General features: G+C 34.5%; 1 protein-coding gene across 5 annotated transcripts in view; it reads left to right on the top strand.

Annotated features, from left to right (window-relative positions):
- Positions 1–21,813, top strand: part of VPS13A (vacuolar protein sorting 13 homolog A) — a 241,445-nt gene that overhangs the window by 31,681 nt on the left and 187,951 nt on the right. For all 5 annotated transcript variants that reach the window (XM_060014602.1, XM_060014599.1, XM_060014598.1 and 2 more), the window contains exons 6-17: positions 3,985–4,094; positions 4,792–4,851; positions 7,022–7,081; positions 7,291–7,371; positions 10,123–10,180; positions 14,480–14,607; positions 14,806–14,912; positions 16,353–16,524; positions 18,108–18,170; positions 18,654–18,783; positions 19,620–19,714; positions 20,051–20,193. In XM_060014602.1, the coding sequence (XP_059870585.1) occupies positions 4,846–4,851; positions 7,022–7,081; positions 7,291–7,371; positions 10,123–10,180; positions 14,480–14,607; positions 14,806–14,912; positions 16,353–16,524; positions 18,108–18,170; positions 18,654–18,783; positions 19,620–19,714; positions 20,051–20,193 (1,043 nt within the window). In that variant the 5' untranslated portion in view covers positions 3,985–4,094; positions 4,792–4,845. The remainder of the gene's footprint in view (positions 1–3,984; positions 4,095–4,791; positions 4,852–7,021; positions 7,082–7,290; positions 7,372–10,122; positions 10,181–14,479; positions 14,608–14,805; positions 14,913–16,352; positions 16,525–18,107; positions 18,171–18,653; positions 18,784–19,619; positions 19,715–20,050; positions 20,194–21,813) is intronic.

Genomic DNA, 21,813 nt, shown 5'->3' with positions numbered 1-21,813 from the left:
TCACCTTTTGGAGTTACTTAGTCTCTTGATATATTTTCCCAAATCTGTTTACCCTCTGGCTCACATCCATTCCTATTCAGCCTAGACCAAAATGGTCCATTACTTCAATCCACTTCTTTTGTCAGTGACAGAGATGTCCCGCAGAAATCTAATCCCTTTCCATTTATGCTAGTGATAGCAATGGTGTCACCATCAACACCTACGCTCTATACTCTGACTCTTAACTTCTCTTTCTAGTGAATCTTTCTCTTTGGCATATAAATATAATGTTGCCTCCCTTATCTTTAAACATAAAGTCATTTTCCTAACCTTGTCATCTGCTTACCTTATGCTCCTCTGTCCTTCATTTGATAGCTAAGCATCTTAAAAGAAATATATGTGTACTGATCAAAATACCCTTGCCATGCATTTATTTTTTTAAATTAAAAAATGCAATAATAAACAGTTTACCTGCTGACAAACAGGTAAAAGAACATTAAAGGAGATCTAACACATTTCCTGGCAACACTTCTTGTAATTATGTTTTTCTCTCTGTTGTCATTCATTCCTACCCCCATCCTCTTTTAAAAAAAAAATTTTTTTTGTGGCATACATATAACAAAATTTACCATCTTAACTACTTTTAAGTGTACAGTTCAGTGGTATTAAGTACATTTATTGTATTGCAACCATCACCACCATATCTCTTCATATCTCTTTCATCTTGTAAAATTGAAACTTTACACCCAATAAACAATAACCCACCCATTCTTCCCCCCTTATCCCCAGACGCTGGCAACCACAATTCTACTTTTTGTCTCTATGATTTTGACTATTCTCAGTACTCATGTAAGTGGAATCATGTAGTATTCATGTTTTTTCAAGTGGTTCATTTCACTTAGCATTATGTCTTCAAGGTTCATCCATGTTGTAGCATATGTTGGAATTCCCTTTTTAAGGCTGAATAATATTCCGTTTTATGTATATACCACATTTTGCTTATCCATTCATCCATCAGTGGACACTCGGGTTGCTTCTGTGCTTCAGCCATTGTGAATAATGCTGCTCTGAACATGGGTGTACAAATATCCCTTTGAGACACTGCTTTTAATTCTTTTGGGTATAGACCCAGATGTGGAATTGTTGGATCATATGGTAATTCTACTCTTATTTTTAATTTTTTGAGGAAATGCCATAATGTTTTCTACAGGGACTTGTACCGTTTTACAATCCCACAAGCAGTGCACCGGGGTTCCATTTCCTTCACATCCTCACCAACATTTGTTGTTTTCTATATTTTTGATAATAGGGTCCTAATGGGATGAAGTGGTATCTCGTGTAGTTTTGATTTGCATTTCTGTAAAAATTAGTATTTTAGCATCTTTTCATGTGCTTATTGACCATTTGTATGTTATCTTTGGAGAAATGTCTGTTCAAGTCTTTTGCCTATCATTTAATTGTTTTTTTGGTTGTTATTGTTGAATAGTAGGAGTTCTTTATATAATTGGATGTTAATCCATTATTAGATATATGATTTGCAAGTTACCTTCCATTCTCTGGGTAGCCTCTTTACTCTGTTGATAGCGTCCTATGATGTACAAGATTTTTAAATTTTCATGAAGTCCAATTTGTCTACTTTTTCTTTTGTTTCTGTGCCTTTGGTGTCATATGCAAGAACTCCTGCCAAATCCAATTGGCATCTTCATTTATGGGCATTTAGGATCAGATTTCTTCCTCTGTCATGTTGTCTACTTTCCAGCTTCTAAATTTTTGAGGTTCTCTCTTATTCATTCTTTCTTCTACACTCTTTTTCTTTTGGTCTTGGAGATTTATCCATTTTCCCCCTTTACTTTTGCCTTTACTTTTACTGAGGAATAGAAAAATAGATGCAACTCATGTTTAATCAGAAGTCCCTCTTATTTATACTTAAATCTAAAATATAAATAACCATGCTTAAATTACATCAGTTATACCTTACTGTTATCAGGTAGAAGTTTGAACTCTTCAACAGGATACATAAAAGCTCTTATGATTTGAATCCTGTCTACCTTTCCAGCCTCATTACTGGCCCCATCCCTTTCATATCTTCTCTGTTCTTTGTTCCAGCCATACTGACCTTTGTAGTTTACTGAATGTACCAACTTCTCTGTGATTATATCTCATTTCTGACTTTATCCAGTATACTTTTGAGAGTTGTCAGCATTAGGATGATAGTTCAGGCTATAAGGTGTGAATGAGATTCCCTGCAGCAACAGTACAGAATGAGAAGAGAAACATTTCTAGGACTGAGCCTGCCGTAAGGAAATCCAACATTTAAGGATTGTATAGAGGAGGAAAACAGCCAAAAAAAAAAAAAAAAGACAGATCAAGAAAGAGTGGTTAGATAAGGAGAAAGAAATTTGGAGATTATATCTCCATGGGAAAAGAGTGTTTTAGGAAGCAAAGAATATGTCAGATCCTGCTGAGATATCAGGTAAATTGAGGATTAAGAAATAATTGTTTTATTTATGACATGGAGGTCATTGGTCACCTTAAAAAAAAGCTGTCTTGATTGAGTGATGATTGCAGAAAATAAGCTTCTATTTTTTCCATAGTTGTAAGGTCATTTGCTAAGAGTAAAGAGAGCAGTGGAAGGGTTGTTGGACCTTTGAAGAGTATCAAAAAGAATTTTGTAATAGTTATCCTGGAGAGTGTGAACAAGTTGACTGGAGAAATGTAGTAAGGTTGCTGGTGAGTTGAAGTTGGTAATGATTAACTCGCAGTAGCTGCAGTCTGTTCTGTTGTAATTTTTCTCCTCCAGTACTCACCTGGCAAGGCATACACGTTTATATAAAAAGTAGACTGCTGGTTTTATGCAGGGTTGGAGCTTTACTGACAGAGGAAAAGGAGAAAAAAGAGAGCTCAGAGTTTAAAGTGTTGGTGAAATAATTTATTATGGAATCAGAGCCAGATAAGGAAGTCAGAAAGAAACTAGTGGGTAGGGAAAGAAAGATTTAGCATTTAATTGAATGACTGAATAAATTTATAGAGCAGAGGATTTTATTAGGTAGTGGTGGGATTCATTCAGCATTTAAAATAAAATGTTCTGTCTTCGAAGAGTTTATATTCTACTTTCCACTTTTTAATTCTAAAGTCCTTTTCAATATATTCAAATATATTCACTTATCTCTTGTTCACTCACACTTGTCTTTGATGTACATATGATATCTTCATCAACTTTTTATCTGAGACCTTCTGGGTCAGCTGAATTAGGGAGTAGTAGGTCATTAGAGGAAAAGATAGACAATATGTAGATACAGGTGAAATAGAACTAGAAATGGGAAAGGAGATCACCTTCATTGGCATTTTCAAGTGGGGGCAAAAACGTTAGTAATTAGTGATTATCACAGGCATATTAAAAAAGAAATTACGAACCTCAATTCTTTATATTTCCCTGGAAAGTATTGAAGAGATAGTTTATCTCATTTTGGAAAATGAAACAAATGATGAACTTCCTTCATCCTTGCTTAAAAGGAGAGAGGGAAAGGATCTTATATCTTCCTATTTTGTATTCATTGGGGAAGGAGCATATTCAGCTATTTTTTACTTCTAACCACAGACAACTTATGATGATAGCATAAATTTTAGCAGAGATTCATTCTTTGCTACTGTTTCTGGCTCTTCTAATATAAGCCTATCATAATTCTTACCTAATAATCTTTATTGTTTTCTATGTCCTTATATACTCAGGTATAGCTAACAGAAATTATTAAATTTGATGACAGTAAATTCTACATATTTGGCTTTAGTTTGATTGGATAAGAAAGTGGCTTTTGAAAACTGTGTGCATTTAGTCACCTGTGAAAGCCTTTTGGTATGTAAGGCTTCTGGAAAGCAGGCTTTTGGTGTTCTGTTTACAAATACAGATATATTTCTTTAACAGGTAACAGTTATGTTACCTCAATAAGTGTATACACATAGAGTGTATTTTTCATTCAAATCAAAAATGGATATTTGCAATTGTAGAAAAACATCGGGTGGAGAAACAGGACACTTTTACAGAAAAATTAATTACTCAGATCATAAAAAATCTTCAAGTGAAAATTTCCAACATCCATATTCGCTATGAAGATGATGTAAGTATTTTAATAGGTGATAATGGTTTATATTTATTTTACTGTTTGTTGACACCTGCTCTGTAGTGGTCAACTTATGAGATGCTGGGAAGTGGAGGGATATAGAGCTGAAGATGACATTATCTTTATTTTTTATAATTATAGTTGTAATTTGCAGTCCTTAGTGCCTTGATTACACTTTCCTAAAATGTTCAAACATCAGATAATGAAGGTAAATGCCTTGCTTATATTATAACCACCTTTGATAAATGGGAGTTATGAATTTAGCAGTTATATATTTTTAAAATACTTTAAATTATACTGTGTTTTCTTCCTGGAAAGAGCAATGGTCTAGGAATCATTAGAGCTAGACTTAACTAATTGTTTGATGTCAAATAGATCATGTATTCTCTCAAACACATAATCATTGGCTTCTCATAGTTCTATTGTGAGGGTCAATCACTTTTTTTATAAACTTCTTTTTTTGCAGACTGAAAAACATTATGCAGATGTATTGTTGTACTACACTAATACATTGATACTTAATATTTTAATTAGTATTAGGAAAAATATAGGAATAAAAATTATTCCGGAAAGTAGGAATATGTTTCTGAATGTTCAAAATAGCATACTTCCCAGAAAGTGAAGTTCTTCTATAATATGAATTTTATACAACTACTAAAAATCTGAGTAAAATTTACTCTGTTTTCCTCTTTAGGTCACAAACCGAGACAACCCACTGTCATTTGGTATTTCCCTTCAAAATCTCAGCATGCAGGTACTTTGTTTAAAAAGAAGTTCAACCATATTTAATTTTGCAGTATAGTTAATTAAATTAGTAATTACTGTTAATATATGCCAGAATCAGGAGTAGGTATCTATATAGAAGTGGTACAGGAAATGCATAGACTGGATTGGAACTAAGGGTAGGTAGTTTTACAGTTCAAAAAATGGTTGACAATCAAATTTAGTTTCAAATGTGAGAGACTATTATTATTTGCCAATTATGATATTTGATACTTATTTTCTTTAAAAATCTATTCTGAATTTTAAATGCATAAGTACAAAATAAAAGTAATGTTCATTTCAGAATCTTTGATAAGTCATGAAAAGCCTAAAGAAACAAATCATTTTATCATCACTATTATTAATAATCGTGGCATATTTTCTTCCTGTCTGATTTTTCAAATTGAGAAATTTTAAAAGTATAGGAGCACATAGAGAATTATGAAACATTTGCTCATATCCAGAAGGCATGATTGTTGAATTTGTCATTTAGATTAAGTTTTAAATACTTTTAAAGAATAAGTTGTTATGAATAAAGTATAAATTCCTTTTGTATTCCACTCCACTCTTCTCTCCCACCCAAGAGATAAACATCCTAAGTTTGTAAACTTTATATAATATATCCATTAAAACTGTGTAATATTTGGTAGATTTTTAAAAGTTTACATAAATATGTTATGTGATTCTTCTGTAAGTTCCCTTTTTCTCTACACATTGTTTGTGACGTGTATTTATTGCCACGTGTAGTTCAGTTGATCCAGTTCAACTGCTCTATAGTATTTCATTATATTCTTTTATTTGTTATGTTCATTAAGCTTTTGTGTATGATTTGTTTTTAAAACTTGGATCCACCTCAAGCAGAAAGAGAAAAAAGAAAAGTCAAATGAAAAGTTATTCAATAAAGTTGGGTGAGGTAAACTGTCAAATGCTACTGCTAACGCTGAAAAATAAGGGTGGAGAATTAGCCATTGGATTTGGCAATGTGAAGGTGATTGGTAACTGTGTCAGCAGTGGTTTTCACCACTGGTTTTGGAGGTCCTTGGAAACTTGTCCCGCAGCCCAGACATATTAAATTAGAAACTCAGGTTGGGACCCAGCAATCTAGTTTAAAAAGCCTTCCAGGTGATCCTAATTGTGTGAAAACTTTGAGCAACACTGTTCTAGTCCATTTAGTTCTCTAGAAAAAAAATGAAAACCGTCTTTTTAACATAAGCTTCGGATATCAGTTTATTCCCCTCATGACTTTTCATTGCTCTTAGAATAAAGTCCATAGTTTTGTCTTAAAATAGTTTATAATCCCTTTGTAATCTGTCCCCAGGTAAGATACCTAATTTTACCTCTTTCCGTTGTTTTGAATATGTTCTTGGGCCATATTGGGCTATTTCACTTCTTTGAACATGTCATATATTCAAATATCTTCCTACCGTGAATCATATTCCCTACTGAATTTAGAATTGATAATTTCTGTTAATGAGTCACTTATTAGATTAGATATCACTTTTGCCATCACATCCCTGAGATTGAGGCTCCCACCATGTTCTCCCTGAGTACTGTGTATTTAACCTCCAGAATGGCATTTACCTGTTTGTAATTTGTTTACTAAGTTTGCTTTTCCACCAAGCAATGAGATCCTTGAATGCAGAATATTCAGTTAATATTCTTTGACTGAACGTTATTATTATTATTTTTTAAAATTTATTTATTTTATTTTTGGCTGCATTGGGTCTTTGTTGCTGCCTGTGGGTTTTTTTTTCTCTAGCTGCAGCAAGCGGGAGCTACTCTTCTTTGTGGTGTGTGGGCTTCTCACTGCGGTGGCTTCTCTTATTGTGGAGCACGGGCTCTAGGCACGCAGGCTTTAGTAGTTGTGGCACACGGGCTCAGTAGTTGCGGCTGGTGGGCTCTAGAGCACAGGCTCAGTAGTTGTGGTGCGTGGGCTTAGTTGCTCTGCGGCATGTGGGATCTTCCCGGACCAGGGCTCGAACCTGTGTCCCCTGCATTGTCAGGCGGATTCTTAACCACTGCGCCACCAGGGAAGCCCCTGAATGTTGTTTTCAAGGACATTTTAATGGAAACTTGGTCTAGGGCATGATAGATTCTATTTATCACTCTGCCATTTCACATGCAAGTGACAGTTTTTTACTGCTTTTTATTTTCCTTTTCAGACAACTGACCAATACTGGATTCCATGTTTACATGATGAAACTGAGAAACTATTTCGTAAGGTAAAATAAATATGTTTTTTCAACCCATGGGCTTGACAAAAGATACTTTTAATTAGGAAGGCAAATGATAATATATAGATAAGGATTTTTGTGAATTGTGTTTACTTGCTTAACTGTTATATGACCAATTATTTGAGATTCTGAAAAAAGCATATGTTAAAGAATCTTCAATGAAAATGAGGCTTATAATAAAATTGATTTATTTTCAGTTAATCCTATTGGATAACCTTTTTGCCTATTGGAATGTGAAGTCTCAGATGTTTTATCTTAGTAATTATGATGAATCATTGGTGAGTAAATTTTTTTGATATATGCATATATACTTTTGTTGGTATCATATTTTGCATAAGGTTTTATTCATTGTCATTTATCTAACATACTGTAGTCAGTTGTCCTTTTTTTCCTTAGGCAAAATCCATTAGCAGAAATAGGTGAATATATATGTGTCTGTACAGAAACATATAAATACATGCCTTTTTTTGTATAATTGACATGCAGCATTTATTAGTTACATGTACACAACATAATGTTTTGATATTTGTATATATTGCAAAATGATCACCATAGTAAGTCTAGTTAACATCCATCACCATACACAGTTACACAGTTTTTTTTTCTTGTGATGAGAACTTTTAAGATTTACTCTTAGCAACTTTCAAATATGCAATACAGTATTATTAACTACAGTCACCTGTTGTACATTACATCCACATGACATAATAATTATTTTATAACTGAAGTTTGGACCTTTTGACTCCCTTCATCAATTTTGCCCATCCCCACTCCCCACCTGTGGCAACCACCAGTGTGTTCTCTGTATCTATGAGTTTGTCTTTTTTTCCTAAATTGCACATGAAGTGAGATAATACAGTATTTGTTTTTCTCTGAGCTATTTCATGGTCCATTTGTGTTGTCACAAATGACACAATTTCATTCTTTTTTATGGCTGAGTGATATTCCATTGTGTGTGTGTAAAACATTTTCTTCATTCACCTTTTGAAGGACATTTAGGTTGTTTCCATATCTTGGCTATTATAAATAATGCTGCAGTGAACATGGTACAGATATGTTTTCAAGTTAGTGCTTTTGTTTTCTTCAGGAAAATACTCAGAAGCAGAACTGTTGGATCATATGGTAGTTCTATTTTTAATTTTTTGAGGCTCCGCTATTGTTTTCCATGGTGTCTGCACCAATTTGCATCCCACCACCAGAGCAGAAGGGTTCTCTTTTCTTCACATTCTCACCAACATTTGTTATTTTTTGTCTTTTTGAAAATAGCCATTCTAACAAGTATGAGGTGGTATCTCTTTGTGGTTTTGATTTGCATTTCTCTAATGATTAGTGTTGTTGAGCATCTTTTAATGTACCTGTTAGCCATCTGTATTTCTTCTTTGAAAAATGTCTTTTTAGGTATTCTGCCCATTTTTTAATTGGATTGTTTATTTTTTTGCTTTTGAGTTATATGGGTTCATTATATATTTCAGATATTAACCCCTTATCAGGTATATGATTTGCATATATTTTCTTTCATTCATAAGGTTTCCTTTTCATGTAATTGATGATTTGCTGTGCAGAAGCCGTTAATTTGGTGTAGTCATATTTGTTTATTTTTGCTTTTGTTGCCTTTGTTTTTGTTGTCCAGTCCAAAAAATCGTCACCAAAACAGATGTCAAGGAAATTACCACCTGTTTTCTTCTAGGGATTTTTATGGTTTCAGGTCTTATGTTCAAGTCTTTAATCCATTTTGAGTTATTTTCATTTATCATGTAAGGTAGTAGTGCAATTTCATTCTTTCGCATATGGCTGTCAAGTTTTCCCAACACCATTTATTGAAGAGACTGTCCTTTCCCCATTGTATATTCTTGGCTCCTTTGTTATAAATTAACTGACCATATATGCATGGGATTTCTGGGTTGTCTGTTCTATTCTGTTGATCTGTATCTGTTTTTATGCCAGTACCATATTGTTTTGATTACTAAAGCTTTGTAATTTAGTTAGAAATCAGAGAGGATGATGTCTCCAGCTTTGTTCTTCTTTCTCAAGATTGCTTTGGCTATTTGGGTTCCTTTGTGGTTCCATACAAATTTTAGTATTGTTTTTTCTACTTCTGTGAAAAATGCACTTGGTATTTTGATGGTGATTGCATTGAATCTGTAGATTGCTTTTGGTAATGTGGACATTTTAACAATGATAATTATTCAAATCCATGAGCATGGAATGTCTTTCCATCAGTTATTGTTCTTTTCATTTTCTTTCCTCAGTGCCTTATCATTTTCAGGGTACAAGTCTTTCACCATGGTGAAATTTATTGTTACATTTTGATGCAATTGTAAATGGAATTTTTTTCTTAATTTCTCTTTCTCATAGTTTGTTATTAGTATATAGAAACACCTCAGTTTTCCATATATTGATTTTTATATCCTGCAACTTTATTTAATTCATTTAGTATTAGTTTTAACAGTTTTTGGTGGAATCTTTAGGGTTTTCTATCTATATTATTATGTCATCTGCAAATAGTGACAGTTTTACTTCTTCCTTTCCGATTTGTATGCCTTTATTTTTCTTACCTAATTTCTCTGGCTAGGACTTCTAATATTGTGTTGAATAAAAGTGGTGAAAGTGGGCCTTTTTGTCTTGTTGCCGATATTAGAAGAGAAGCTTTCAGCTTTTCACCCTTGAGTATGATGATAGCTGTGGGCTTGCCATCTATGGCCTTCATTATGTTGAGATACGTTAACTCTGAACCCACTTTGTTGAGAGTTTTTTTCATAAATAGATGTTGAATTCTGTCAAATTTTGTGTATGTGCTTGTACACATATATATAAACACACATATCCTAAAAATTTCTAGAGCAGTCTTATATAATAGTAGTTTAATGAGATAGTGTCTAACTATTTTAATATTTTCTTAGCTAAGTTCTGCTAAGTTTGAGTTATTTTTTTAATTGCTTTTAGGCATTTTTCTTTTGCATATAATAGGATTTTGTAGAATAAAGGTATATTGACACGAATATAAATAAAATCAATTTGTCTTTTAATAGGACAGCCTGAGGAATGGTATTGTTGATGAAAGTATTGTTCCAGAAGGTTATGATTTTGGTAAGTACATTTCATAAAATAAATGTACAATTAAAGTAATCAGTATAAATTTTAAATGAATATTGTTGATGTCACTGTGATATTTCATGTTAATTTTCCCACAAAATTAAATATATTTATAATATATATGCAGAAGCAAAACACTTTTCTGTGTCATGTGTGTTGACGATTCTCAAATCTGTCACTTCAAATTTGACTTATTTCTCCTTTACCCTACTGTTATTTCTGGCTGTTTCAGTCAGAGTCTGATGAAGGAAGAGAAACCACATACTAATTTGAGCAGGGAAAGTATTTATGAAGAATTACTAAATATAACAGGGGATTAGAGTAACAAGGGATTGGCTAGTGAAAAGTAAAGAGAACTCTAAAGAACATAAGAATAGTAGAAAGAAGGAACAGCCCTTACCCTAGGACTTAGGTGGAGTGTCCAAAGAAGAGGGTCTACCTCCCTCAGCACTGAGATCTAGAACTTGTTGGAAAGGGTGTGGCCATGGATCACTAGGAGGCAGGAAAGTCTGTGGTGCCCTGCCAGTTAAACCTGTAAATTCTCATTCAGGAACTTTAGGGAAACAGACCCTTTAGGGAGCCTCATGGAGAGTTGTCTCCAGAAGGCACTCCACTGTAAAACTGCCTTAGCAGCGTACTGAGAGAATTTGCTGGCTGTTGGATGGTGCAAGCGGCCATGTACTGCAGGAGTCTGGTGCTGAAGAAATCTGTTGTGCTGGAGGACCTGGACACTGGAGAAGCCATTTTCTTTAGGAGCTGCATGTTGCAGAACCATGGCACTGCAGGAGTCTGCTGAATGAGTACATTAGAACCAGGAGGCATAGCTCCTTGCTCCTGCAGTATCTCTCCCGTGTCCTCTGCTGATAAAGATTAACATTATGCTAGCTGGTAAAGAAAAACGATTTAGAGGACCCAAATCTAGGTTTTAGAGCAGGCAGGGAAGGGTGATCTGGAGGTTATGGGCAATCAGTTGATAACTGGCACACTTGCTGGAGGGGGAAGGATGAATGAAGGACTCCTTTTTGGTTTTGTTTTTTGTGTTTTTATTTAATGGGAGAGATAGCATCTTGTTTATAGGCTAAGATTGGAATGATCCATAGAACATGAAAAATAAGAGAGAGAAGGGATTATTTCTGTATTGACATGGGTGAAAGGGGGTAGAATCTAGTGTACAAATGGAGTGCTTTGCCACAGGTAGGAGCATGGTCAGTTTGTTTGTAAGATAGATTTCAATTATAGGAGAGAAGTCCGGGACTTCCCTGGTGGCACAGTGGTTAGGAATCCGCCTGCCAATGCAGGGGACACAGGTTTGAGCCCTGGTCTGGGAGGATCCCACATTCCACAGAGCAACTAAGCCCACGTGCCACAACTACTGAGCCTGCACTCTAGAGCCCACAGGCCACAACTACTGAGCCCGTGCACTTAGAGCCCGTGCTCTGCAACAAGAGAAGCTACCACAATAAGAAGCCCATGCATTGCAATGCAGAGTAGCCGCTGGCTTGCTTCAACTAAAGCCTGCATGCAGCTACGAAGACCCAACACAGCCAGGGAGGGAGGGAGGGAGGGGGAGGGAGGGAGGCAGGGAGGCAGGGAGGGAGGGAGGCAGGGAGGCAGGGAGGGAGGGAGGGAGGGAGGCAGGGAGGCAGGGAGGGAGGGAGGGAGGGAGGAAGTCTTTGTGTTGGGTGAACAAGTAAATATGGTGATTGGAGTTAATGGGGTTTTTTTCTTCTGAACTCTTTTTTTTTTTTTAAACTATCTGAGGAATTAGAGATTTTCAGAATGAGGAGGGGCTATGAGATAGCCATGTAGGGGAATGAGAGAATGAATTGATGAGAGCAGTATTATCAAAGTGCTGTTTAGACTAGCAACATCAGTATCACTTGGAAACATGTTAGAAATATAAATTCCAGGGCCCATCCCAGACATACTGAATCAGAACATCTGAGAGTGAAGCTTAGCAATCTATTTTTAACAAGCTATCCTAGTGATTTTGATGAATACTACAGTTTGAGAACCACTGGGCCAGAGTAGGGTTTGGCTAATTTTCTTTTTGCAAAGGGCCATGTAGTAAACAAACATTTTACATTTTATAGGTTATGTATAGTCTCTGTCACATATTTTTCTGTTTCTTTTAAACAACCCTTTAAAAGTATAAAAATCTTTCCTGGGCTTCCCTGGTGGCGCAGTGGTTGAGAGTCCACCTGCCGATGCAGGGGACGCGGGTTCGTGCCCCGGTCTGGGAAGATCCCACATGCTGTGGAGCGGCTGGGCCTGTGAGCCATGGCCGCTGAGCCTGCGCGTCTGGAGCCTGTGCTCTGCAACGGGAGAGGCCGCAACAGTGAGAGACCCACATACTGTAAAAAAAAAAAAAAAAAAAAAAAAATCATTCCTACCTCACTTGCTATACAAAAACAGGCTGTGGTATAGGTTTGGCCTATCCCTGGACTAAAAGAATGTTGTGTGATTAGTCAACAACATTAAGTACCTACTTGAGATTTATGACATTAACGTGAGACCAATCAGTGTGATTTTGTTTTTTCCCAACCACATACAGCTGCGTAGGTATTGATGTGGAGTAAATAGAGGTGTGGAGTAAATAGAGGTGTGGAGTAAATAGAGGTGTGGAGTAAATAGAGGTGTGGAGTACATAGAGTGGCTTTATTCAGAATTCGAATTTTGCCTAGTAAGTATTAACAAAGTGAGAAGGGCCAAGGAGTTAAAGGGTGAATGTAAGGGAATGACTGAAATAACTGTCAACAGGGTAGGGAGAGAGCTGAGGACGTGAAGCAGAAGTGAAAGACAGAACAAAGATAGAGGATCAATGAATGGTAGTTCCCTTAAGACTTTAGGTTTGGTATTGGATTACTAGAGAGAGAGATGGTGGTGGTAGGAGAGTTGGATGCTTGAGGCTGAGTTTATTGAGAGGTTGAGGATATCGGTATGATAAGGTCTAGTGGATGAGGTGAGGGGAGAAGAGTCCAAGGAACTGAGAGGCTATGGTATTGGAACGATCATTTGTATATTGAAATAATCCAGAAATTAGAGTTGCCAGGAGCTAAAATCTGAGAGAGATAGGAGAGGGTGAAGCCCAGGGATGGATAAATTATTGTAACCAAGGAGGGTATAGTGGGTGGTATAGTCTTGTTTAATAAGAGTTAAAGCTGGAGGAGAGGAATAATTTTACTTTTCAAATACTGGTATTATTGCTTTATACATATACTTTCTAAACTTTCTCTTTCAATATCCTTCCATTTATGTACATATAAATTTTTCTCATTTTTAACTGTATAGTATTCTGTTGTATAGAGTAATGAATTTAACTGGTCCCCTATTGATGAATACCTTCTTGTTCTATTTAAATTAAAAGTATTTTGGGGGGCTTCCCTGGTGGCACAGTGGTTGAGAGTCCGCCTGCTGATGCATGGGACACGGGTTCGTGCCCCGGTCTGGGAAGATCCCACATGCCGCGGAGCAGCTGGGCCCGTGAGCCATGGCCGCTGAGCCTGCGCGTCCGGAGCCTGTGCTCCGCAACAGGAGAGGCCACAACAGTGAGAGGCCCGCGTATCGCAAAAAAAAAAAAAAAGTATTTTTGAATTTAGTGCTATGCCTGAGGGATGATTAAAAGAAGAGGAATATATTATCTTTGTATACAAATTAGCTTATAATTTAGTGGTTGATATCTTTCTAGATTCTGCTATTACTGGTCTCCCTCTGCATTATTCTTATTCTTTTTGGCACTAAATACAAAGGGTTGAGAGAAATCTTAGATTATGAGTTGAGCCAAGAAGGTTATCTTGGATAAACTCTCATCTTATCTCCTCTCTTTTTTCAAGTTAAAAGGGGGGACAGATGGATACAGAGACACTGACCCGAAATTCAGGAATTATAATTATATAATGAAAGTCAGTGGCTAAATAAAATATTTTTCCCCTTAGCATTTCTAATTATATTCATTCCTTAAAACTATACTTTTATTAAAATTGTCTTACTGGACTGTTTTGCCTTTTAGAGAGTGTTCCTGCTTGTAAGGATTATTTTGTTGTTTTGAGAAGTTCACTTAGCTTTTATTGTACTCATAAAAGACAATATGAATTATAGATAGGAAAAATATAAAAGACTCTTCAACACTAAGTGACAGTTCATATGATCAAATCATAGCAGTATGGAAATCTGGGAGCTGTAGAAAGGGTATATAAGAAATGAAAATCAGTATTTTCAACTTGATTCCTTTAGCACTTTGAGACTCTTGAAAAAAACTCAATTTAATTTTTAAAAATCTGTGTTATTTTCCAGTATTTCGCCCCATATCTGCTAATGCCAAACTTCAGATGAATCGCGGATTGGATTTTGACTTTTCTGTCCCCAAAATAAGCCTGGATATTGAGTTACATGACATAACAATTGAACTTAATAAACCACAGGTGATTTTTTTTAAATGAAATTTTAAATTGTGAGTTATAGTTTGATAAAAGGAGAGCTAAGATTTTAAATGTTTTTCAAAAACTCATAATGATATATGATAACATTTCCTTAAAAAAGTCAATAATTTAACTTTTATCTTTGACAATTAAACAAAAAATCTGAAACATTTAAGAACTTCAATTTTTTTCATTCTTCAGTATTTCAGTCTTATGGAACTTCTTGAATCGGTTGATATGATGACGCAAAATCTACCATACAGGAAATTCAAACCTGATGTACCTCTCCACTACCATGCCAAAGAATGGTAATATGCCTTAAATTTTTTCAAATTGAAGTATAATCGACATATATTAGTTTCAGGCGTATGACATAATGATTCGATATGGTATATATTGCAAAATGATCACCACAGTAAGTCTAGTTAACATCCAATATCATGCATAGTTAACAAAACTATTTTTTTTGTTATAAGAACTTATAAGATCTATTCTCTTAGCAACTTTCAAATATGCCATATGGTATTATTAACTGTAGTTGCCATGCTGTACATTATATCCCCATGACTTATTTATTTTATAACTGGAAGTTTTCTGGATCCCCTTCACCCATTTTGAGCATCCCCGACCCACTGCCTCTGGCTACCACCAGTGTATTCTCGGGATCTATGAGCTCATTTTTTTAAATTCAATATATAAGTGAGATCATAGAGTATTTGTCTTTCTCTTTGTCTGTCTGACTTATTTCAGTTAGCATAATGCCCTCAGTAGCCATTCGTGTTGTCACAAATGGCAAGATTTTATTCCTTTTATGGTTGAATAACATTTCATTGTGTGTATAAATATATACATACATTTTCTTGATCCATTCATCCATCAGTGGGCACTTGGTTGTTTCCATATCTTGGCTCTTGTAAATAATGCTGCAGTGAACATGGGAGTGCATATATTTTTTGAATTAGTGTTTTCATTTTCTTCAGGTAGATACCCAGAGGAATTGCTCAATCTAAGTTTTTTAAGATTTAAAAAATATGGTATAAAAGTGAATTTCTTGACTTTTTAAGATACTCTTTAAGGGCTGATAGAAACTATAATGTAATATTTGTCTTGAAACACTTGTAGTGGCTTTTGCTTATTACATGAGTAAAATTAAGTTAAAGGATTCTTTATAATGAATTTACAACTGGAAATACTAGCATTCCATTCATTTACTGTACTTTTGGAATTATTAAGAAACATATCCCAGTTTGTTTTCTAACCATGTCTTTTTTTAGTTTTCCAACTTCGGTATCAGACATATTAAACCTATTATAAACCTGAAAGGGTTATGGTAGTCTATAAAGTGCAACCCCTTTTTAAAATTGAAAAGTCTTATTTTTCCAGTTATTAAGCTCTTTCCTAGATTCTAGAAGTTGCAGTTACTCTTTCAGTTGACTATTTTAATTACTATTCAAGTGGCTGAAGTGCTAGTTGCCAATTAATACTTTAATAGTTTTTCTGTAGAACTATATTTATTGTAACAAAATTCAGTGATTTTGATTATTTACATTTAGGAAAGAGATAAGACTAAATAGTGTATTGTTAATTACTAATAGGGCTGGGAAGAAGCAAGTATCCAGATAATATACCATTTTCATAGTCTCTGTATTATGTATGCTGTTAGAGTAGAAGCAGTATCAGTTATATTTTATACTGTTGGTTTGAGAGTGCTTTTAAGCGTAGGGTTTTTGTTTTTATTTTTTAACTAGGTGGGTTTATGCTATACGTGGTATTCTTGAAGTAAATGTTCGGCCCCACTTACGGATGTGGTCATGGAAGCATATAAGAGAACATAGGCAAAAAATGAAGCAATATAAAGAACTGTATAAAAAAAAACTAACAAGTAAGAAGCCGTCTGGTGAACTTCTCAACTCTTTGGAGGTTAGCATTTAAAAAATTTGTTAAATATTTTGTACTACTTAACTCCTCAGTCTTTAGTGACTAACACTCCCTACTTATCTGTTCTAATTTGTACTGATCATTCTCTGTCTCTTTTACTTACTAGACTTTTTCATACTCCTTAACTTCTATTGGATGTTACAAACCCTGGTGATGTTTTCCTGTGTGCATTTGGAATTTGAGATTCTCCTCAATCTGGAGAGATTTGGGTTTATGCAAATAGTAATTGGAAGCCTCACATTATTACATTTACAAACCTCAAAAGCCTAGAAAGTATTTGCTCCATTGATTCCAGTCTTCTCTGTGTTGGTTTCAAAGCCTTATGTTATGTCACCACTCCATTTTTCCCTATGTTACCATCTAACTGTGCATTAATCAAATAAATTTCTTATCTTCTATATGTATATGCTTATACTTATAGCCAAGTCTGCTCATGCATTCCATCTGCCTTTCTTCATCTCTATCTCAGTTTCACTCATTCCTCAAGTTTTGCTTACATCCCATCTCTTGTATGAACTTTTCTGAATTTTTTGCTTAAACAGTGTTTTTTTCCCTCTTAATCCTTGTGGCATTTCTGGTCTTCACCAGCAACTTTACGTTTAATTAGCTGGCTCCTGAGTTCTCTAAATATTAGTCTTAATCTTTTAGCATTATGGTATATTCTAGATGGGACTGTTTTACCGATGGATGAAGTACAGCTTAGGGAGTCTAAGAAGAGTTAGTCTCTCAAAGTAATGGAATCATTATGAATCCAGGCCAATTTCCAAAAAACTCCCTAAGATTGAGTTTTATTTTTATTTTTGAAATAGAAGACTTTCTGAAGACCTAGGCTATTATGAATGCTTGGGTTTCTGCTTTGGTGGTTACAGATTTCCTTACCTAGTTTTGGATCTTAACCTTAACCCTCTAAGTCTACTGCACTGTAGAACCCTGAGTAAAGTTTTCCAAGGTAATGGTTGGTCATCACTGTTTCTCTTTGGGACTAAAAGTGGTTTGAGCATGAAGCTCTCAAAAGTAATCATGGAAATAATGTATAGATATGATGAAAGATTGAGCTTATCTCAGTTTATTTCAGTAGCTATACTGAAATACTTGGACAAGTATAAAATTTAAAAACAAGTTTTAAGTGTATCTAGATCTACTTGATATATCTTAATGATGACGTACGAAATGTGCATGTAATATGAAGGACGTATAATTGTATTTTTAGTTGAAAGTGACACTAATGTGTTTACCCTTAACTGTAGTTAAAGCCCAAATAAAAGTCATTTAAAACAGTGCATGTATGTTATCTTCTAGTACGTGCCTGTGTATCTTGTAGTATTTTAACTCTTACATGCATGACATGTATGATTTCTTTGTTGAGAAAGTTGTTCCATCATTACTAATTTCCAAGCTGACGTATATACAAGCATTGCTTTTCAGAATTTAACAGGAATATTATGTTGATGGGTGACCTGTTTTCTGCTTCCTATCTCTTCTTTAGTATAGCAATTTGATAGAGAATATATGAAAATTATTTATATAAAGTTATTTATGTAAACACACTTTATTTATATTTTTAGGAGTTGGAAAAGACTTTGGATGTATTTAATATAACTATAGCAAGACAACAGGCAGAAGTTGAGGTAATTCCAGATTGTCTTTCAATTAGTAAAAATAAATCTAGAATTTATACAGATTTGATAGATGTTGTGATGTTACTGGTATTGTGCTGTAATATACTGTTTCCTAAAAAGGGTTCAAATTTGCTTATTTCTATTATAAGAAAATTTGATGCACTGTTTTGCTACATGTATTTAAACCAGACAGGTTCTATGGGAAAAAATTCTTTCTAACTAATTGGGCTTATCAAATACTGAGAGTTAATATGAAGGTGAAAGCCAATTTTTTTCTCCCCATTACCATTGCTTATAAGACAGTGGTGCTAAGTACCTGGTAATCCTAAATTCTGATGTTTGGCCAATGTTGTGGCTACTATGTTTTATTGTCAGTATGTTATTGTTTACACTTATTCACTAAAGTAGATAAGTTTTAGAAATATTATCCTGTTTCTTTAGATTACTAATAAAGGATAACTTGTCATTTATTTGTAAATTTATTCATTTTAGGTAAAGAAAGCTGGATACAGGATTTTCAGAGAAGGAGCACAAGAGTCAGAGGATAATAAAGGATGGTTTAGCTGGCTGTGGACTTGGTCAGAATCATATACTAAACAACAACCAGATCTTAAACCTGGAAGTATGTCCATTTCATTTTATAGTAGTGCAGTTAATCATCAGGCTATGGTAGTGTAGCTAACCATCAGGTGTGCAATTAAGTTTTGTAGGAAATTTTCTCTTTCATTAAAATAGACATTTTAAGTCTTATTTATTTATTATAATTCTTATTATTATCAGTAATATTACTATTAGATATTATAAATATATGTGTTAAATAAAAATCAAATAAAATAAATTTTAAAATCTTACTAATGCTTGCAAAAGAGCATTATGTCTAGAGGATTTAGTAAGTGCATATAGCACAGTCATAGATAAAATAAAAATTCCGAAAGGGTGTAAACCACTGTAAATTTTTATCGAAATTATTTGTTGGAAAGATTTTTGCTTCCCAACAAAATGCTTAAGACCATGGAGGCTTAGGGGCTTAGGTTTACATCCTAGATCTATTGTTTATTAGCAGTGTGGCCCTGGCATATTATTTAAGCTCTCTAAACCTCAATTTCATCATCTGTAATAAAATGTGGAGAAATGATATTAATATTACCTACTTTGTACACTAAGTATGTTGCTTAACACAATGCCATTAAGTGCCTAATACAGGTATCTATTTTGTGTGCTTAATACAAATATTTAGAAATTTATATTGCTAAATTTATGTATTTAGCTATTTATATTTTGGGAGAATAAACCTTCTAAAATTGGCAATGCCATCTAGCATTCAGTGAATATAATTTCTTAAAAGTATTATAAAAAGAGAGTAAAATTTGCATTTAATTCATTAAAAGCAGCTAAATTTTGGGCCGGTTTTATCTTGTTACCAGTTAAGAACATAAAACACTTTTTTATGATTTTTAGGTCTTGAAGAAATGTTGACACCTGAAGAAAAAACTTTACTATATGAAGCAATTGGCTATAGTGAAACAGCAGTTGATCCAACCTTGCCAAAAACAGTAAAATGTTTTCTTGCCTTATACCTGAGCATTTAGTGATAGATATGCCTATTTTTAATCCTTTCAGAAATATACGTTACTGAGTTGTTCTGTCATCTTTCTTTGAGTCTATAAATATTGCATTTATTTTAGTTTCCAAGGTAGGGATAAAAATTGTCCCCTACTTTTTAGTGTTATGTGGTGATCCTTTAATATACGAAGGGTTGTGTTTGAAGTATTTTTCTGGTTTTTGGAAAGAATAAACTATATAAATAGGAGTATTTGTTGTGTGTATATATATATATATATATACATATAGATAATTTTTTTCATTTTATTCCTCTGAATATACTCTAGTTTGAAGCCATGAAGTTTTTTGTTCACTTGAAAAGTATGTCTATTATTCTAAGAGAACAACAACAAAAATCTGAACTGTTAGATATTGTAGTGGAAGAATTTAGCACTTTGATTGTGCAAAGACCAGGAGCACAAGCAGTTAAGTAAGTATTAATTTATTTTCTCTTATCTGTAAGAAAATATTTCACTGTGAGATTGGAATTTAGTCATACAGTATTTTGTAAAGAGTACTGTGGTTTAATTTGTCCTTTTGTATTTTTAGAAAGGTAGTTTTTTTCATTAATATATATATTTTGGGATTGTTAAAGTAACACATGTTCAGTAGAAAACTTCATGCCGAGAGACACTAAAGAATAATACAAAAATGTCAGCAATCACAGTATTGAAAAAGAAACAGCATTAACAATTTTGTTTTTATCTGTGAGTGTCTTTATTTTATCTTCTGTTTTAAAAATAGCTTTATTGAGGTATAATGCACATACCATACAATGCACCCATTAAAGTGTACAATTCACTTTTTTGTCACACTGTATCGTATACCAAATCCACATGGTATATTTACAAGCTTGTACAACAGTTATCATTACCTAATTACAGAACACTTTAACACCTCGTAAAGGAAACACTAATACCCATTAGCAGTCACTCCCCATTGCTCCCTCTCCCCAGTGTCTGGTAAAAACTATTCTACTTTCTTTCTTTTTTTTAAAAAAATTATTTATTTATTTATTTTTGGCTGCGTTGGGTCTTTGTTGCTGCGTGCGTGGGCTCTCCCTAGCTGCGGCGCGTGGGGGCTACTCTTCGTTTTGGTTTGCGGGCTTCTCGTTGCGGTGGCTTCTCTTGTGGAGCACGGGCTCTAGGTGCATGGGCTTCAGTAGTTGTGGCTCGCGGGCTCTAGAGTGCAGGCTCAGTGGTTGTGGCACACTGGCTTAGCTGCTCCGTGGTATGTGGGATCTTCCCAGGGATCAAACCCATGTCCCCCGCATTGGGGGCGGATTCTTAACCACTGCACCACCAGGGAAGTCCCGCTAATTTACTTTCTATTTCTAAGAATTTGTTTGGGGCATTTCATATTAATGGAATCATATAATATGTGGCCTTTTCTGTCTGGCTTGTTTTACTAATAGGCATGATATTTTCAAGGTTCATCCATGGTATAGCATGAATTAGTGCTTCATTCTTTTTTATTGCCAAATAATATTTCATTGTATGGATACATCACATTTTGTTTGCCCATTCATCAGATGATGGATATTTTTGGTTTGTTTCCACTTTTTTGCTACTATGAAAAATGCTGCTATGAAAATTAATGGACAGTATTTTGTATGGACAAGTTTCAAGTTTTCTTGGGTTTATATACCTAGGAGTGGAATTGTTGCCTCAAATGGTAACTCTATATTTAACTTTTTGAGGAATTGACAGACTGTTTTCCAAAGCAGCTGCATCATTTTACATTCCCACCAGCATTGTGTGAGTTTTCCATTTAGCTATACCCTTGCCAACACTTCTCTGTCCTTTTGATTATAGCCATCCTAAATGAGTGTAAAGTAGTATCTCACTGTGGTTTTGATTTGCACTTCCCTGATGGCTAATGATGTTGAGCATCTTTTCATGTATTTATTGGCTGTTTCTGTATAGTTTTTTTGAGGACTGTCTATTAAATTCCTTTGCCCATTTTTTTCTTTTATTTAATTTTTAAAAAATTATATTGAAGTACAGTTGATTTACAATGTTGTGTTAATTTCTGCTGTACAGCAAAGTGA

This window comes from Delphinus delphis, chromosome 6, assembly GCF_949987515.2.
Source record: "Delphinus delphis chromosome 6, mDelDel1.2, whole genome shotgun sequence".
In the NCBI taxonomy this organism is placed as follows: domain Eukaryota; kingdom Metazoa; phylum Chordata; class Mammalia; order Artiodactyla; family Delphinidae; genus Delphinus; species Delphinus delphis.
This window is presented reverse-complemented; position numbering and strand designations above follow the sequence as displayed.